The sequence below is a fragment of the Eimeria necatrix genome, genomic scaffold (genome assembly GCF_000499385.1).
Source record: "Eimeria necatrix Houghton genomic scaffold, Enh_scaff21, whole genome shotgun sequence".
In the NCBI taxonomy this organism is placed as follows: Eukaryota; Apicomplexa; class Conoidasida; order Eucoccidiorida; family Eimeriidae; genus Eimeria; species Eimeria necatrix.
This window is the reverse complement of record NW_013655128.1, coordinates 131,323-149,238: the sequence shown is the minus strand read 5'-3', so window position 1 is coordinate 149,238 and position 17,916 is coordinate 131,323. Positions and strand designations below refer to the sequence as shown.

At 48.2% G+C, this 17,916-nt stretch overlaps 3 protein-coding genes across 3 annotated transcripts; all 3 read right to left on the bottom strand.

Moving 5' to 3' along the window:
- Nucleotides 1-72: 72 nt before the first annotated feature.
- Nucleotides 73-1,860, bottom strand: ENH_00030310 (hypothetical protein, conserved; the record flags this gene model as incomplete). Its single annotated transcript, XM_013584796.1, has 1 exon — nucleotides 73-1,860. One exon carries the CDS (start codon nucleotides 1,858-1,860, stop codon nucleotides 73-75), a length of 1,788 nt encoding a protein of 595 aa, XP_013440250.1.
- A 6,699-nt stretch (nucleotides 1,861-8,559) lies between these two features.
- Nucleotides 8,560-13,036, bottom strand: ENH_00030300 (hypothetical protein, conserved; the record flags this gene model as incomplete). The annotated part of the gene is made up of 5 exons (XM_013584795.1): nucleotides 8,560-8,962; nucleotides 9,713-9,867; nucleotides 10,419-10,527; nucleotides 11,086-11,181; nucleotides 11,598-13,036. The coding sequence occupies 5 exons, from the start codon at nucleotides 13,034-13,036 to the stop codon at nucleotides 8,560-8,562; spliced, it is 2,202 nt and encodes a 733-aa protein (XP_013440249.1).
- Nucleotides 13,037-16,235: 3,199 nt separating this feature from the next.
- On the bottom strand, nucleotides 16,236-17,836 carry ENH_00030290 (Chromosome II, complete genome, related; the record flags this gene model as incomplete). The annotated part of the gene is made up of 3 exons (XM_013584794.1): nucleotides 16,236-16,411; nucleotides 16,605-16,915; nucleotides 17,448-17,836. The coding sequence occupies 3 exons, from the start codon at nucleotides 17,834-17,836 to the stop codon at nucleotides 16,236-16,238; spliced, it is 876 nt and encodes a 291-aa protein (XP_013440248.1).
- Between the last annotated feature and the right edge of the window lie 80 nt (nucleotides 17,837-17,916).

Below are 17,916 nucleotides of genomic sequence, written 5' to 3'. Positions count from 1 at the left end.
GCGAGGCTCATCCCAATTCTGATAGAGGACAGCCGCTGCAGCAGAAGCTCTCGAAGCAACAGCGGAAACAGTTCAAGCCGATTCTGTTGCACAGCCTGTTCGTTGCTTTAAGTCACAACGACGTCTGTTTAAGAGGCAACCCAGCAAGCGAGCCAAGGCTTCTCGTGCTGTCGCTTCCCTGCCTGCTGAGTATTCGTGGTGACTGTAAGTTTCGTGCTCCTGCTGCTGATGAGCTTCATGCTCTTGCTGCTGCTCCTCTTTCCGCAAGATGCCTGTCACGTTGGCGGCTCTCAATATGAAGTTTACTAGAGGGGCTTCTTGCTGAAGTTTCGCCGGTGCACTAACTGATGCTTGTGATCGGCATACAAAGTATTCGCTTGGCACTTCACTTGTTGCGCACACAGAATTTGCAGTCGCCTCCTGTTCATCAGCCAAAGCTGCGGCCGCAGCAGCAAGAAGATGCTGCTGAGGAGACATGAAGAGACTATCCAAGTCAACAAGAGGCAAAGAGGGGGCGCGAAAACACGGGGTTATGGGTGGGTGCAGTGCTGGCCTCAGGGTAGGGAACGGTTGCAGCAACGTGGGCTTAATTGGCTCTAGTGGTTTATCTATGGGATTTGCCTTGACCTGCTTCAGCAGCTGCTGTAGATGCTTCAGCAGCCTAGGTTGCACAGCAAAGCTCTGTTGCTGGTGCAGCGAACGGAAGTCATTAGAGGCGTCTGGAGGCGCCTCTAGGCAAGGCTGAGGCAGCAACGACATAATTTCTGTGTCAGTTTGCCGGATATATTTCCTTACTGCAGCTGCTGCTTCTGCTGCAGTCGGCCTCAGCTGCTGCAGAGAGATATGGCCAAGCAGCAGCTGCAATAGCAAACGCACCAAATCTGTGTTGCTGTAGAGGCTTAGGTATGGGTCCTGCAGCAGCCTGCTGCTGCCACAAACGACAACAAAGCCTCCGCCAGCAGCAGCTGCCGCGGCAATCAAGGGACGTTGAGAAGGGCTGCAGCAGTTACTGCTACAAAGCAAAGGAACGGCAGGGTGCTGCACGTACACGCTGGATCCGTATGGGTAAATAAATGTGGCCCTACTGCCACTTGTGTGGCCTTGCTGCTGCTGTAGCAGGTGCTGCATGCTGGCCCCTACGAGTTGCTGCTGCTGGAGCACCACTTCTCTCGGATGGCAGACTCCGCGCTGTTGCTGCTGCAGCGTAGGAGGGGTGACGGCAACGACAGAGTCTGCAGCAAGCGAGAGGCCCATCTCTTCAAGCAGAAAGTTCACGTTGCTGCTGCTGCCGCTCCCACCCAATACAAGGATGCTACGGGCTTGACGTACATTTGCCGTTGTTGTCTTTGTCGTAGCTTCCGTGGGGGAGCAATCTGATTTTACTGTTTCCACCTCTGCTGCGTCCTGAGAGGGCATCTTTATAGTATCTGCTGCTGCAGCGTTGTCGCTTGACGCAGTGACCGGAGCATCACCCATCGGTGTAGGCTCTTGACACTGAACGCCAACAGGAACGGCTGCTGAGTGAGTAGCTGCGTCGGTTTGAGGAGTTTGTAGAAACAGTTTTAGACACGTGAGCTCCTCGGCAGTGAACGGCTTGCTTGGATTGCCAACAATTAATAATGACACTCCGTGCCGCTCTAGCTTTGCGAGATTAAGAAGGGATTTGTTTACAACACATGTGCAGCCGAGCTGTTTCAGCAAACGGCAGCAGCGAGTAAAAGAGGGGTCGCTTGGATCAACTGCCTCTCCTTTTGACACGTCAAATGCGACCACAACCCTTTGCTGCTCTTGCTTCTGCCTATTCTGCGGCTCCTCCAGCATGCCAGAAGACGCAACTTGTTCGGTGTGTGAATGCAACATTTCGCAAAAAGGCATCTGGCATCCCTGGCTGCTCTCCCTAGCCCATCAGTGTATAGTCCAGGGCTCTTATCCTGCTGTCGCTCTCAAGCGAACGGCTCAGACAGTCAAAAAGTTGGAGCCAGTGCTTCCCCTGTGCCCTTACCTGTGCTGCTTTGTTCCCCTCCGCTGCTCCCAAAAGCTTTGCCCTCGCCCTAAATAGCCCTGGTTTTGAGCCACACTTCTGAGTTATGATGTTCCTAATCATGTCATTTCCGTACTGTGCATCTGCGTCGTGACGCCACATCGCACCACGGCACCGTGTCGGCGTCTGGTGCCTGGCATACTATGTGTCTCTGTGGCCGTCTGGCCACCTATAAGTACTACAATTACGCCTGTTTGCGAGTGCCTTCCTTGTTTTGTACCTGCCCTTGTCTTCTCTCTAACGAGGTTCCTGTCTCCTCACTGGTATGTCAAGTTATGGGCTCTTTGCTTTTCTGCATTTCTATTTTCTCGCTGTAGTTTTTCTGTAAGCTCCCGTATCATTGCTCCCCTTTGGCTGGCTTCACTAAGCATTTGAACTCTTGCTACTGCTCCATGCAGTCTCCCTTGCTCTCGCAGGCCCCAGAAAGTGTACGCCACGCCAGAGCACAATAAAATTTGGCAGCCTTCAGAGCAATAAAATGGTATATTGAAAGAAGCATACGCTCAAATACGCGCAGTAGATGTTGCTGCTGCGGCGGCCGGACTTGGGAGCAGGAGTAGCAGCAGCAGCAGCAGTAGCGGGAACGGTTTCCTACCTGCACGCAGGGCGGCGGAGGTTCTCAACTAGTGTCTACAATTGGTTGCTGTTGCTATGTACTTTTGTTGTTTCTTATTAATTTGGGATGATGAGCTGGGATGGAGAATGCTGGCTATTGAAACATTACCTGCTCCGTGCCGCACTCAGGGCAGTGCAGGAGCAACACCTTGTCGAATCGCTGCAATAGCTTTTGAATTCTGGGCAAGATGATAAAAAGCAGTCAATATTCTGGTCGCTGCCGGTTGGCTGGACCGGACGCGCGCTTCACGGATGTCTCCCGCATCCTCCCAAGACGCCTCTGAGGGTGATGTAGCCATGCTGCCGCTGCTCCATATCGACCTTCTGTTTCACTCTACAGCCGCGCCGGACAGAGAAGGCGAAGTGTGCAACTGTAACAGTGATAGTAGTGAGTGTATCAGGAGCAGCGGGATGAGTTATAACAGTATGCGCAGCATTTGGAACAGGATGAGTTACGGCGATGTGCGCAGCAGCAGCAACCTTCACAGAAACTTGCAGAGCAGCAGCAACGGTCGCAGAAAGGTGCGCAGCAGCAGGAACGGGATGAGTAACAGCGTATGCGGAGCAGCAGCAACCGAATCCATGATCGCAGTAGGTTCCGCAGCAACAACGGGATGGTTGACAAAAGTAGGAGCAGTGTCAGCAACAAGAATAGTGAGTGATAGCAGTAGGCTTAGCATCAATAATGGGAGGAGTGGCAACAGCAACAACGGGAGCAGTGAGAGCAGTGTGCGCAGTATCAATAATGGGAAGAGTGACAGCAGCCGGCGCAGTGGTTTGGACAGCGTTGCTTACGGCTACTTTTGGTGTCGGTGCAACATCATGTGCGGATGTGCTTTACTGCCGCTTCTGTCATGTGGGATATTTTTGCTCCAGCTCCTTCACGCGCAACTGTGCTGTGTGGTTTTGTTCACACCCGCTTTAACTGGTGTTTTTTTTTGCTTAAGTTGCTGCTGCTAAATTTCTGCACGTGCAATAGCTTTTGGAGCGTAATGTTGGCGACTTCACGGAAAACTGCTAGGTCCTTCTCAATAGTTTTCCCGTGAGCTAGCTTCTTCCAGCGATATCTATAGATGTACCTCTGGTGCCTACGTGCCACTAGTGGACGTGTCCTGCTTTCATGCCAAACCTCTACGCAGAATGTTATCTCATAGCTGCCTCTGTGGCAGTTCTAGCTGCTTTGGCGCGTACCAATGTCTCTCATTTCCTGTCATGCGCAGAGTTGTCCGGAACCATGCAACTCGAAGCTTCATTATTGGCTATGTCTTTTCTTTGGCAGACACTCGTCGTCCGTAGCGTTGAAAATGCTTTCAGTACGCTGTCACTTCTCTTCTGTGCCAATATATTCCCGTCTTGGCTCTCTCCTGTATGTATGTGTGGCGGTACGAGCAATGGGTTTCTCAGCGAAGCCTGTCGAAATTGGGGGGACGCGCCACAGTGTTCTTAGTAGGAATTAGCAAAGTATTTTCGTTACTCAAACAAGAAAACCGCAGTTTTATTGCTCCATGGTTCATTTGTACTGGCATGCATTTATTTAGTACGAAGACATACAGCTGTGTCGCTAGGAAGTTGATTTTTTCGTCTGTGCACCACGTATTTGCACTGTTGGTAGGTGATAACCTTAGTTCACTGCCTTAAATGGTAAGCCCAGGGACGACAAAACCAAATGGTCCGCGTAGACACTGCGCGGTTGCTCGCGAACAATATCGCGAGGAAACTAAGGATGCGTGGCACCCTGTTTCCACACTCGTGTGGCCGGTACTTCGCTCAAATAAGGACGGGCAGATTGATGAATTTTCCACTTGAGATCGCATCACGCTTATCCTACCCTTCATCCCCAGCGCCAAATGACTCTTAGCTCCTCGGCTATTGTTCGAGGCGACAGATGTGGGAGACGTGCAGGCAGCAAACACCGACGGTCTCTGGCTCGCAGACACTTGAGCTCTCACAAACGGTGTTAAGTTACAGTCAAGAGGCTGGGCAACAGATGTGATGGGCTTTTGTTACTGTGATTCGAGGCTGTTTGCTGTGGATCTACGGAACTCTACGGGCAGTTGGGCGCAGCACAGTTGAGACTGGGCTGGATCTGAAACGAGTTCCTGAAACAAGTTCAGGCATTAAAAAGCTTTGGCCAAGTATAGTTGCGAACAACTACCAAAGGACATGAGAGGGATATTCCGACACGGGCAACTACAAAAGGAGTTCGGGAGGTCCTTCACAAAACCAAGCGTAGAACTCACGAAATTATTCAGCAGGAACCGCCTTACGTACGCATGCAAAATTTTTGCAGTGGCTGGCCACTGCCTGCGCTCATCAAGGTGCAATCCTCGCAACCTCACTTGTGACCCTCACCTACTGGGAAGCGCCTTCAACGTCCCGCAGGTCGTACTGGTTTGACTATATTGGAACAATGCATTTGCAACAAATTGCTATTCAAAATTATTAGACCCGAATCATGGGGTGAACAAAACACTGAATCGTTCAGGCGTGTATTGCAGGGGCCCCACGGGACCTTCCACACCTCCACGTTCAACAGGGGTGAAGTTTGGGAAATACCTCGAGGCACTCGATCAAAAGTGCTGGCGGATAGTGCTGACGTCAATATCATCCGTATGTAGTTAATGAGATAAGCATATGATGAGCTCGGTGAGGCGCTGCTTCAAAAAGTAACTCAGGGGGTCCAATATCTACTGAGCGCGTTGGTTAAACTGCTGTACAACCTGTACTATAGAAGCCATACACAATCTGCACATGCACTTCAGAATGGAGGACTCTCCGCGCTTAATTTTACACGCTCGGCGGTCGCAGCAACCTTTACGCCAGAAATGTTACTCCAGAGATGACTTGTTGCGGCCACAGAGTGTCAACCTATTTGCCTACTCGGGTGGGACGCTGCCCAGTAAAAATTAGACCATAGCATAGGCCAATATTTCGCCCTTTTGGGTTTCGTTTTTGGGGGTACAAAATTAGCTGCAATGCTGCAGTTCCTTTTCCACACGTTGTGTAGTAGTGGGCTTTAACAAAGGACTTTTCCTAGATTGCGCGTAAGGGATCTCTCAGCCTCAGTATCCACCGCTGTGCTGATTTCGCGTGGTGGCCAACCGAAGAGACAGTACCTTTCCTCCTAGCGGGCCCTCAACTTCTTTCTTACGCCCTGTTGATAACCTTTCGCACTTAAGCCATACACTTTTAGCGAGGAACTCCCTACAGCGAGCCCCAGAGATAGTGCTTCACGCTGCAATACATTTGACAACAGACTTTTACGGAGTCTCTACGGGGCTTTAGAGATGACCAATCGAAGCATAGGCAGCGGACAGAGGCCTGCACGCCAGGCATGTGTGTGACTTTGACAATGTGCTCTCAATGCGCATCATTGCAGAACTTTGGCTCCTGGTTTGACGCACTGGCGATTCATCCAGCACTGTCCCGCCAAAGTGTGAATATGCAAATGGCTTTTTGTCATCTTCGTGTGCTGCGTTCAACTGTTTTATACTTTGCTAAGTGCTCTAAGCTTCATGTTTCACGAATGTGCAAATGAACCGCTCGTCAGGATGTCTTGTGCAAGCATGATGAAGGCAAGGTTGTAAACTCACAATGCAATTAGAGCTTCAAGACACCTCTTAGTGAGCTCCCAAACCGAGTGAGGTATACAATGTCCAATGAGTAAGCGCATTTCGTTCTGCATGTGCACTGAGGTATCCAATGCAGTCGACTGAACATGCCGACTTGCAGTTGAGGTCGCGAATGATTCTGAGCCACGGGTATTGCCTCGTGGCAGTGGAAGTCATCTTCTCCTCAGAAAGCATTCACTTGGCAACAGTCAGGTATGAATCTTTTTGTTTTCGTTCTTAGTACCACAATGCGCACGTGTACAAGCGGATTGCATCGCACCTGTAGCTGGAGTCGATCACAGCTTCCGAATGCGAAGCTCTAGTGTGTTCCCAGCTTATGAGATTGTCTTTTAATCACAGCGTAAGCGCAGCATTTTGAAATCTACCTTTGACTGTTGCCAGGGCGAACCTTACTTTGAGTGCTGCCTGAACGAATTTTGTGTTTTGTGCCTCTGAAGTCTTGACTGATTCGAACAGAAAGCAAGTAGAAGTGTTTGCTGGCATGGATCCTAAAAGTTGGGGCAAACACGTGTTTACACCCGGTCACGCTGGCCTTTCGCTTCTCTTCCAACTCACACAGAGCAAACAACTGTCGACATTCGATATTCCGCGGAACGACAAAAAGTACAACGTGGCTTTTAAACTCTGCGGTGAGATATCTTGATCGGAGGCGCAACTCCAGTTGCTGCGAAGGCAGCATCAGCGACACCAGATAGAGGTCCCAGCAATTCTAGCCATCGCCATGGGTGCCACTTTGTTAATATTTTTTTTAAAAGTTATCTTGCCGTCGAAAGCCCCAAATGCATCCTGTCAACCCCAAACAAAGGCCCAAGCATCGATATCTTCGCCACCTCATTTTGTGCAAAGCTGTATATTCAACTCGCACACAGGCGGGTGCCTTTAACCGGAGTAAGTCATCTGTGGTCCCACAAGCGGGTGCTATGAGCCGAAGTCTTGCGGAGACCCAGGTAAAGTTTGTATGTGATTAAAAGCTAGGATTCGATAGGAAATCTAACGAACCCATATTCAGGTTCCTCTACGGGTATTTACTGCAGGCCATATTTTGTGTGGGCCACCCTCCACGTGCCTCAAAGCCCGACTGTACGGCTCTTTGAACTCATTATTTAGGGCCAGCAGGGAATTATGATTGAAGGCTTCTTGCACTCTCCCAGCGCCATGTCAGTACGCTCCAGCTTGGAACCGGAGCAGCCTGTTGCGTTTTCTGCCCGCTGAATGGAACGATTAACAAATCACAAGTCGCCATAGGCAAATGGATGCGGCGGAGTATACGTAAACATGTGTAAGTATGTAACTCATTACCCACAGCATACGTATCATTTTCACCCTGTCGCACTAAAATAGGAAATGCATCTAAACGTAGAGGCATAATGGCGCTACTGTATGTACACAAATGCACATGCACCCATACGCCATTAGCCAGAATAAACGCACCGTTTCCAGTTCATTTGAACTATGTCTTACATGCAGATAATGTTTCTTCGAATACGTTTATGAGCATAGCGAGCACACTAGCATAGAATTCATGAGTATACAAATGTAAGCGGAAAAAAATAAATACAGCACTATATATATTACGAAATACAACTAATATACATATATACCGAATGCATATTATATATTGTGTAGTTTACACGTGCATATTCTATATTGTGTAGTTTACACATTATATATGTGATCGTGGATCCATACATACATGAACCTAGGTATATACATATATGAATCTCGTATGTATGCGAATACATACATATAATATATATATATGCGAGGCAAGCGGATGCACTTATATACGTGCGTCCTTGCAATCATAAAAAGCTTCTTAATCGTGCACGGATTGCAATTATTTAGATGTGTAATGAGCCAACAGCCCCTTTCTTATCTAACTCTACCTATGAACGTATTTCCCCGTGCAGCAAATACGTGAGAAATGATATTGGGAAAGAGGTGAAGAAGAAAGTGAAGGCGGCCAGGCCAATCTCTGGCAATTGAAGGGCTCGCGAGCAGCGGACGAGAAGACGCAGCTAAGTGAATCAGAGCAGCATCAGCATACTGACACAAATTGTAGCATTTGGCCTTTTTTCCTCCTTCAACTCAACGCGAGTCAAACAATAATGCAAATAGTGAGATCCTGCAACTTCATCGGCCCGGGCTGTGCAGGGTCCCATATCACAGTGATTCGTTGACCAATTTGTGTTCCCGCTCAAAAAGCGGTAGTGAACATAAAAAAAGTAAGTATATATTGCTTGAATGAACAAGAACATAGACAGATTTTCCCTAGGCAACTTCTGTTGCGAAGGAATTCCGGCGGCGGCGGAACAGAAAGCCACCTTTGCTTTTGTTTTTCCTGTTTTGCAATCCCTCAAGAGCCTCATCTTCATCAACTTTTGAGCTTTTTGCAGACAAAACAGCTGACTGGGCAGCAGCATTGTGGCTGGGTGCGCTGCTCTCTTCCCCCAGAGCATTACGGCTGTTGCTGGCGTTGTGCAGATGTGTGCTGTTGTTGTTGCCGCTGGTGCTATTTTCCTCAGTGCCCCCAACAGTGGACTCAAATTCACATAAACGGCCTTCCACAAAACCGTACAGCAAGGGAAACTGCGCTCTTCGCCTTGCATGTTCCCCGACGGTTGCCTCTATGCAGACTTTGCAGAAAGCGTGAAAAGAGGACTTAGCAAAAACCCTGAAACGCATGCACAAACCAGATTAGGCAAGTTCCTGCACTCAATTCCTGCAAAAACACAAGCAGTGAAATCAAATTCAAGCACTAGACCCAAATAAACGTGACAGAGAAAAAACAAGTCACGAACAGACATCGATATCGAAACTTTCGAAATTTTTTAGCGAAAAGAAGGCCCCGCAGAGACATTCCCTCAATGATATCATTTGACGCAACGAGCACACTGACTATTAAGCATGTGGCTTGCACTCAGAGAAAAAGAACTCCCCGGAGCGACGAACAATCGAACTAATTGTGAATGAGATTCAGAGAAACTGCAAGCAACCAAACTAACCATGAGACAATGGGAGACCTGAAGCATGAAGTAAATTAGATGAACGCGGAAGATGTGCACAAGTAGAAGTCATACGGTTGGGCTCAAATCATCGAAAGTGTGGTGCAGAAATAAAATAGTAACGCTGCAAAATACAAAGAGAATCTACAACAATAAAACCCACAAAACAACACTAAGTACAGTGGGCATAATGACCAAACGGAACAAGAAATACGCAAGTACTTATTCGTTGTAAGCGCCATGTGGACAGGAAAAAAAAGACAGTAGATCCCCAGCAGAGTCCAAAAAAAGCTAACTGCGTAGCACTCAGAAAGATATACCGGGAAAATAAGCTTTCGTGTCCAATTAGAAAATAATAAAGGCACGCAACCACGACAACAGCTGAGCGGAAAAAGCAGCATTAGCCTGCAGCTCCCTACTTGGCAAAAAAGTTCACAATGTAATCATTAAGATGCACTTTAGGGTCCAGTGTCCAGAATAACTCTATGAATGTTTTCGTAGGAGACAAAGGCACCAATACGACCGCCCCTTCGCAGTACAGACGCAAAGTCTTCGGTGGAGGCACCGGTATTGCCTGAACATGAATAACATATTAAATTATCAATAAATTCATCATTTTTCTCTCTGAACGAATTCATGAGTAAATCAAGTGGTCGCTCTTCCAGTCAAATCCTTAAATACTTGACTTGTGATAAAATAGACTACTTGCTCCTCTCAGTTGGTTATGCATTCTTCCGTCCATTTCTGTTCTTTTATTTGTTCTGCCTGCATGCAGGTTTATTTGCTTGCTTCTTTAGTTATTTGCTAAAATGCTTGGTGCAGCTACTAAATGTACAATCATGATTACAAAATATAAAGGAAATGAACGAACAGTATTGAGGGCCAAATGAAACAGAAACCCATCACAATGCTTACGTGTTGGCCTTGCTTACTTGTCTGTGCTTATTTGTTCACCTCTTTACTTATCCACGCTGCACTGCAACATGCTTGCCTTTTATTCTCTATATCGCCTTGTTTGGTGCTTATAAACGTATGGAACTTATGCATACGTGCATTTACCAATTGATCGGCGACTCGTTGATCAGATGATTAACTGTTTCATTTACTCATGTAATACTTGTTTACCAGGGGTACTCTAGGGTTGGCCGTGCCCCCATCTAGGGAGGTGACCCTGACAAAGAATCGGTTCGTGTGCTCTAGATCGTCTGCTGCCCATATTTCAACACAGCAGTCCCTGCAGAACAACAATGGCTTCACATTTATATCTTTTCGCACACAAGTATTACTATTAGAATTAGGACATGTCTGTTGGACCATCGGTTGGGCAGGCTGGCTGGCCCCGTACTTGCCCGTTTGGTTGTTAATGTACGCATACTTGTCTGTTTTTGTACATAATTACTTTTTTTTATTATTTTCACTTCAAATGTCTAATGCTTCGCAGGGTGCTTAGCCCGTTGTACTGAAAGGAACAGCCACTGTTGAAGGCGATGGTTCAACGCTGAAACTCTGCTAGGTCTTAAGATATTCGTAAATGAAACTGGGACCCACTATGACCATGTTCCAATGAAAAGACATATATGGACACGAGCATGATGTAAGCTGTTTTAAAGCCAAGGTCGCCTACATGCATTGGTGCCCCGCTTGCTACTTGCGGCAGCAACGACGGCAGCACCTGGGACCATGAGAAAAACCGCTGCAGCTACTGCCTTCCCCGCTGCTAATGGTTGTTGTCAGTACCAACTGATGCTGTAGCAGCTGCTGTCACTGCAGCAGAAGCACTATGGCTTCTTACCTGTTGTTCATCGGCCATGGGAAGTCAAGCTGCAGTAAGTCAATCTGCTCAACGCGTCCAAATTGGTACAGCCGCTTGACGTCTCTGAGACCGAGTCTGGGCAAAAACATAACTTAAACGCGCGACACCTAGTGCTTATTTCATGCGCTTCATTATTCCACCTCATGGGGCGTACTGGCCTCGGGACATGCATGCGTCGTTATCACATTCACGACTTCAAATTCAATATTTCACAGCACCCGAAGTAACTAGCGGCTTTCCTGTCAGCTACGTTCCTAGACTCATTTAGCATTTTTGCAAATGTAGGTTACACAATCACCTTAGTTTTGGGAGGTGTATACGGGGATTGTGTACTTTCGCTTGGCACCATATGGTGGCCCTATCTGCTTGCCTTCATCAGATATGTAGCAGAACTGACTGAATTAAGTCCTTTTTCTTGCTACCGTTGTTTTGTTTGACTCTGTCTCTGCTGCAGTTTCGGAGGCTGCCTGTTTTTGCCATTGCGGTCTTACTTGAGGGGGAAGGTGTAATATGGGATCCAATCTTTGTAGAGATCCATCTCATTAAGGACCGAAATAATATTAAGAAGGCATGCATCCACCGTTCCTTCGACTCTGAAGCTCAGTAGGGTACTGCTGCTGTGTCTTCTGTAATAAATTTTGAGTCTGTTCTGCTCTTCAATAGCTAAGCTCCAAGACTCATGCTCTACAGGGACCTGGCAGTTCGTCAGAGTCCCCAAAGAGCGCAGAGAAAACTGCCTGCGCATTCCCTCTCTGAGACAACGATCAAGTTCCCGATGAGGTGTACAAGCACCTAGGTCATGGTGCGCGTCGTGGATGTTTAGATGGCCATCTTGGACACCACAACTGTCTTTCTTTCTATGGCTTGAATGCAAATCTGGAAGAAGGCTGGAAGTGACTTTCCGAAAGTAGTTGCAGCGGCGTTTGTAGAGCACATTTCCGCTCATCACGCTATACATGCGGTCCATCTCGTCGTACTTGTACAAAATCAACACCAAATCAGCATCCTCAAGGATCTTCTCGGGCCCATATTTGTCAGCAAGAGTCAACACCACCGCGTGGGCATCGCGCACTCTCTCGAGCCTTAGATTTTCGATCGCCAGGGCCCTGTCTACTTCGTAGCTAGACATGCACTCACACACATGAACGATTGTGTGAAGCGGCGAGCTCAAAGAGCAGCATGGAGCCTGCTGCTCCCGATCCTCCGCAGCAAGAAAACCAGGAACGAAACGGCCAAACTGCGTGTTCATAGCGGACATCCGGTGCGACAGGCACTCGTGGGCCCTAGGGTTGCTACATTCGCCGCGAGAAGGAGCAGCGGAAGCACCTGCTGCTGCTGGCAACGGTGATGGTTTTCCTGCTCCTTCTGGCGACGGGACTACTGCTGAGGGGAATGGTGCTTTAGCAGCAGGTACAAACACACCGGCAGAAGATTTTGCGGAAGTAGAGGGCGCTGCTGCACGCCTTGTGCTTGCCGCAGTCTGTGCTGCTGCTGCAGCAGGGTTCAATGCTGCTGCAGCACTGTCCAGTACTGTAGCTGAGTACGAGCCTCCTGATGTTGCTAATGCTGCTGCTTCTGACGGCTCTGTTGCTGCTTCTGCTGTCTCTGCTGCAGCAGCAGTTGCTGCCACATCGACCTGCGGAACTTCCCCTAAATCAGGTGAAACAGATGGGGGCCTCGATTGCTCAAACGAGGGCTGGTGGACACGGTCACGAACTTTATCTCCCTTACTACCATTACATCTGTTAGTTTTGGGAAGGCTTTGGGGTGCTTTCGTGCCCCCAGAGTCCCCAGGGGCTCCAGGGACCCCAGGGGCTTGAGGTACCTCATCTGCTGAGAGCCACTCGAGGGGGGCTGGGGAGTCGCAGGCCCCGCTGGGGCATAAACTGACGGCGGAAGTTTCGATCAAGCTTTCTGCGGCCATTTTCATGCTGCTGGTGCTTTAGAACGGCACAGACTCAGTGGGGGCTGGCTAGCTTAGCCGGCAATGCTGCGCAGTAGATGGTGGCGAAGGGAGAGAAATGGTCGGGGGCGTAGGGAAACTGTGCTAAACCTCCCCACGTAGAGTCGGTTGCTGGCATTGAGGGGAGTGAGCATCCATATTGAGATGTGGCGCTCGCATACAAACAGTAGAGAATGAGAACTTCGAGCTTGGGGATTCGGAAACAAGGAGCGAGCCTGACGCCAGTCGCCCTAGCCGTTGTGCAAGAGGGGAAATTTTGAGTGAGAGGACAACTGGGTGAGCTCTAGAAGCTACGAAAAAGAACAAAACATCAGCTTTCCACGCAAGGCGGCGCTAGTAGGAGAGCAAGGGCCGGGGGCTGCCAGTTCGCATGTTCAAGCAAAACCGACTGGGGTGTACAGACACAATAGACGCTGCCGCTAAATGAGGATGTAAAAATAGGGTCTAAACTATTTGGACAGAAACCATACGCGTAGTTGCATTTGTAAAAGAGAACAAACGGCTTTGGACGGCAGCCTGTGGAAGCCAAGTGCTGCACCAGCACGGCCGAGCAGTGAGTACAGTTGGCAGGATTTAGCCAAATTGAACTTAACTAAAGTTTAAAAATCATTATCAGCAAATTTCAGCCACAGAAGAACCGAGAAGCCACAATCTTCGTCTGAAATGACCGAAATGAAGGGGCGTTGCCCGCTTATTGCACAGGCAGTCAAAGCGGATGTGACACGTATGTCTGCAAATAAACGGCTTCTGCTAAATAGTTCGGACAACAGCCCATTCCTCCCTACTTTTCAATTTTTTTGTCTAAGCATTTTATCACTATGGACAATTCCACTCCTTTGCATGTCGATTCCCTAGCAATCGGCAGCAACTCCACTACCCGCTCTTCGTGCGTTTGTGGCGAATGGACCATTCCAGTGCCTTCATTTGAGCGTTTCATTTTCAACTGAGCATTTATTGAGTCGTCTAGGTGGGTTTTTAAAAGTAAACAGAAACAGCAGGGGTCTCATTGTGTGGTCGCCCAGGTGCCCTAATCGCAGGTAATGGTGTCAGCATCCCATTTGCACAACAGAGCGAATTAAGCGAAAAGAAACAACAAAGACATAACCGAAAACACAATCGTGAACTCAAATCAAGGGGAAAGCCTTCTTCTGTGGGCTGCGGTCGCCCTACGTCGCATCCAGAAAGTGAAAGGATTGATTCAATGGAGCCTCTGCGACCATGAATAGCAAAAAGTAACCAAATACTATCAGTCTGAATTTGCAGTAACTAGCTGCATTCCATTACAGACAAATGCAGCTACTCAGGTACCGCTAGAAAATGCTGCAGCTGGCTACAGTCACATTGCTACACGCGGTAGCAGACGCTGCAGTTGAACTCACACTATTTGCAAGCAAATATATCTGGTGTTGCCTCCCTCATGGAGCAATGTAATGAGTGGACAAAGGTTATTTGGGTTGCCTGTCTTTATATTTCAAAAATATGCATATGAGAGTAGTAGTGAAAGAACACGAAAATGCAGGCACCTGCTGCGTTTTGCTTAATAAGGGCTCTGCAGAGCACTGTGCAGCACTGTGGAGCCACCGATGGGATTTACGAAAAGTTCGAACACGTCAAAACAGAGAAAAAGAGACCGGGCACAGGCTGATGGTGGTTCATTAGAGGGCAGCAGAAGGACTGTAAAATAACTTGGAAAGGAAACGGGGGAACTCCCCACTGTCTTCAGTAGCCAGCCTCAGCAAATAGCTTGCTAGAAAGCAGCGTGAATACCTACTCTGCAACATATGGGGATCTTTCACGTTCAGCGTTAAATGCTCACGTCCCAGCGGCCTTTGCAAGCCCTCGTGAGCGACGAGCGGCTCTAGGGTGTAGCACCAGACGCTTATTCGGTACCATGAGCCATTAACACTGGCAGTTTTCTCTTATTAGCATTGCCTCAGCGACTGTGTCGTTCGAAAGATGGATCTATTATGGGTCTGTTTGTGGGTCATTTTACGGCATGAGTGCCGGTCTCTGACACTTCGACGTTACACAGGGGAAAGCACCCGCCTTTAGGCGAGTTTGTGCCAAGTAGAAAGCCCTTTATCGCTTACTATGCAGCTTGACACAGCTGCCTCAGGATTATCTAGAAATCTGAACAAGGAAACAAATGCTTACAAGTGTGGGAGTAGAGGGGATCTCAAATGAAACTATCCTCCTCTGCTCAGAGGAGTCTTCAGCCATAATAGTAGCAGCAACAGGTAGTAGCCTGAAAGGCGGTTGTGACCTGAAGGGCTCAAGCCAATCCGCGTGCAACTAAATGTTAGTGCTACTTTGCCCACTGTTCTCAGGCAAATAAAAAATTGCGTAATAAATGGAGCTGTGGAGGGAACTACTTCATTGCCTCTTTTGGCACTGGGTGCAGACTGCTGCAACTTAGCAGCAACAAAATCGCTAGTGCTCGCGTATTTACTTACATTTACGCGAGTTTGTATAAAGAATTACAGGCATACATCTAAATCTAGATATTACATGTGACTGCGGTCTTTCGTTGCTTGAAAACAGAAGAGACTTCAAAGCGATGCACTACAACACTGTGGATTTCGAGCAGATTTAGTGTCCATTTCCCGCTCCCCTGTAGTCTTGTAATGTTCATAATTTGCTGTCGAGGGCTCGGAATTAACACGTAGAGCACCGCATGTTTGGCTAGTTTAGGATTATCAAGCCACCGATATAGCAGCTGACTGTTATTCCGCACGTTGTCTAGACTATCAGAAACTGTTTCTATTTGCTGTTATTCCGCATTTATCAATACTTGTGTGAGCTGCTACTGGCTACTGTTACGCACTCGATTACATACTATTGCTGAATGCTGCGTGTTCTGCCACCAACCTAACGGGAGAGGTTTTTCGACAGCCTGTTGACAGCCGCGTGGCGTTATTGCTTTTCATGGTCGTCTCTACGCAGTTTAATACAGTGGTTTTTGCACTGAACGTGAAGAAATGCCTAATTTATATGTACTGCCTACATTCGTGAATCATAACCACTAATTAACTGATTAATACCCCGCAGTTGGTATGTAGCAGGAACACAGGCGCCGGCACAGATGGTGAAAATCTGCAGCAGCAAACAGTGCACCCAATCCACACAGAAGAATGCGCAACTGAGCGCTGGGAAAAAGATACCAAGATTACACAAGATCTCCCCGAGGCTTCACCCAATTAACTTTGTTTTCGGGGGCCTCCAAGTAGAACAGCTTCATGTCAATGCGGTATTGACGGTGCTGGTCCAGCCACAGATAGCCGAAGAAAACGCCCACCAACGCGCCAAAAAGGTACTCTCGCAGATACATACTTGACTGGTAGTCTGTATAGACACACAAACGCAGAAAAAAAACCATTGATGTCAAATAATTGAAGAAAAAACGAGAGCAGAATGAGAATGGCAGTTTCTCCCTCAACAATGGTTCTTGCGTTTCTTCGTAGGTCAGGAGGGACGGATAATGCGTGAGCGACTAGACTAAAAGCACTGGAAACGCCAGTTAATCCAATCAGCTCACCAGATAAGACGCGCTGCCTGTAAGAGAGCCAAGCTCCCTCCCATGCGACCTCTTGCTCTCTTTCTATCTCCTCAGGAGTTCTGTAGGGTTCCGGAATTTGTCTTCTGTAGATCTTTGCAGGCTTTGCAAACCTGTAAAACATATCCTCGTAGTCTTCGAACGTCAATTCTCCCTTTATTAGCTTCTCCATGTAGGGACGCAATGCAGGAGTGTCGTCTCCCAGCTTTTTCAAAAAAGGATAAAACTGAGGAGGAACATGGAACACGTGCTTGATCTTGGTAGACACCTCAGGGGGGATGTGGGCTGGTACGCTGTGAAGAAAATCAAGACACCACACGAAGAAAAGCTCAAACTGGGAAAAAACGAAATCACTAACGCAAACAGACCACTGCGGACAACGGGTACGTACTAAGAAACGAGGCCACTTGGAGTATATACGTGAAATGACGATGGCCAAAAACATATCGACATTTAGCCCCTCCATTGTAGACTTAGCGCTGCTGAGAGATGCAGAAACGGAAATGTGACAGGGTGACGGAACTGTGATTGCATTAGCAACAGCTGTAGTGAAACGAGCAGCTGCAGCTGTAGTGAAACGAGCAGCTGGTACTTTTATATTTAGCCCCTCTATCAAAACCAGGTGTGCCTGTTCAAGCCGCAAAGTTTATTGTGACAGTCGCACTTGACGCTTCACTTTCAAAGCATCCACATGAAATGTGTATGTTTGAAGAACTTGAGCACCATGTAAACGCATGACCTATATTGGCTGTTTGGCACATACATGGACAGAAAATGTTCGCTTGTCTTGCACACGTTCATTTACGCGTTCGTATATATCCCTACCCGTATCCATCTCTAGGGATAACTTCATGTTCATCCTCCCACAGCGGCTGCCACGTGGGCCTGTCGTACTTCACGTCGAACAGCATGGGGTAGCCAGGTCCACCTACTCTACGATACAGGTTTTCCCCCCCGACTGGAATGTTCATTGTATCTTTGAGGTCTCTTTCAAGCGCCTTAGGGAACGAATCATCGCTTGCAAAGCCCCTGTTGCATGCACCCAGGCCGCACCCTGCCCAGGGGGTCCTGCTACCCACAGGAACCAGGAGACTTCTGAATAGAGCAGTAGAATAGGACGCTAAATGCCGGCAAGTGAACTTTGCTGCGGCTGCAGCGGCTGGGAACTTAACCACTGCTGCTCGCGCAAGAGGAGGCGCTCCGCCGAGGGCCATGGCAGCAACTACAGAATCGCTCAAAGGGACTGATGAAAACGAGTTGCTTAGCTTTAGTACGGAAAAAAAGGAATTCCTGT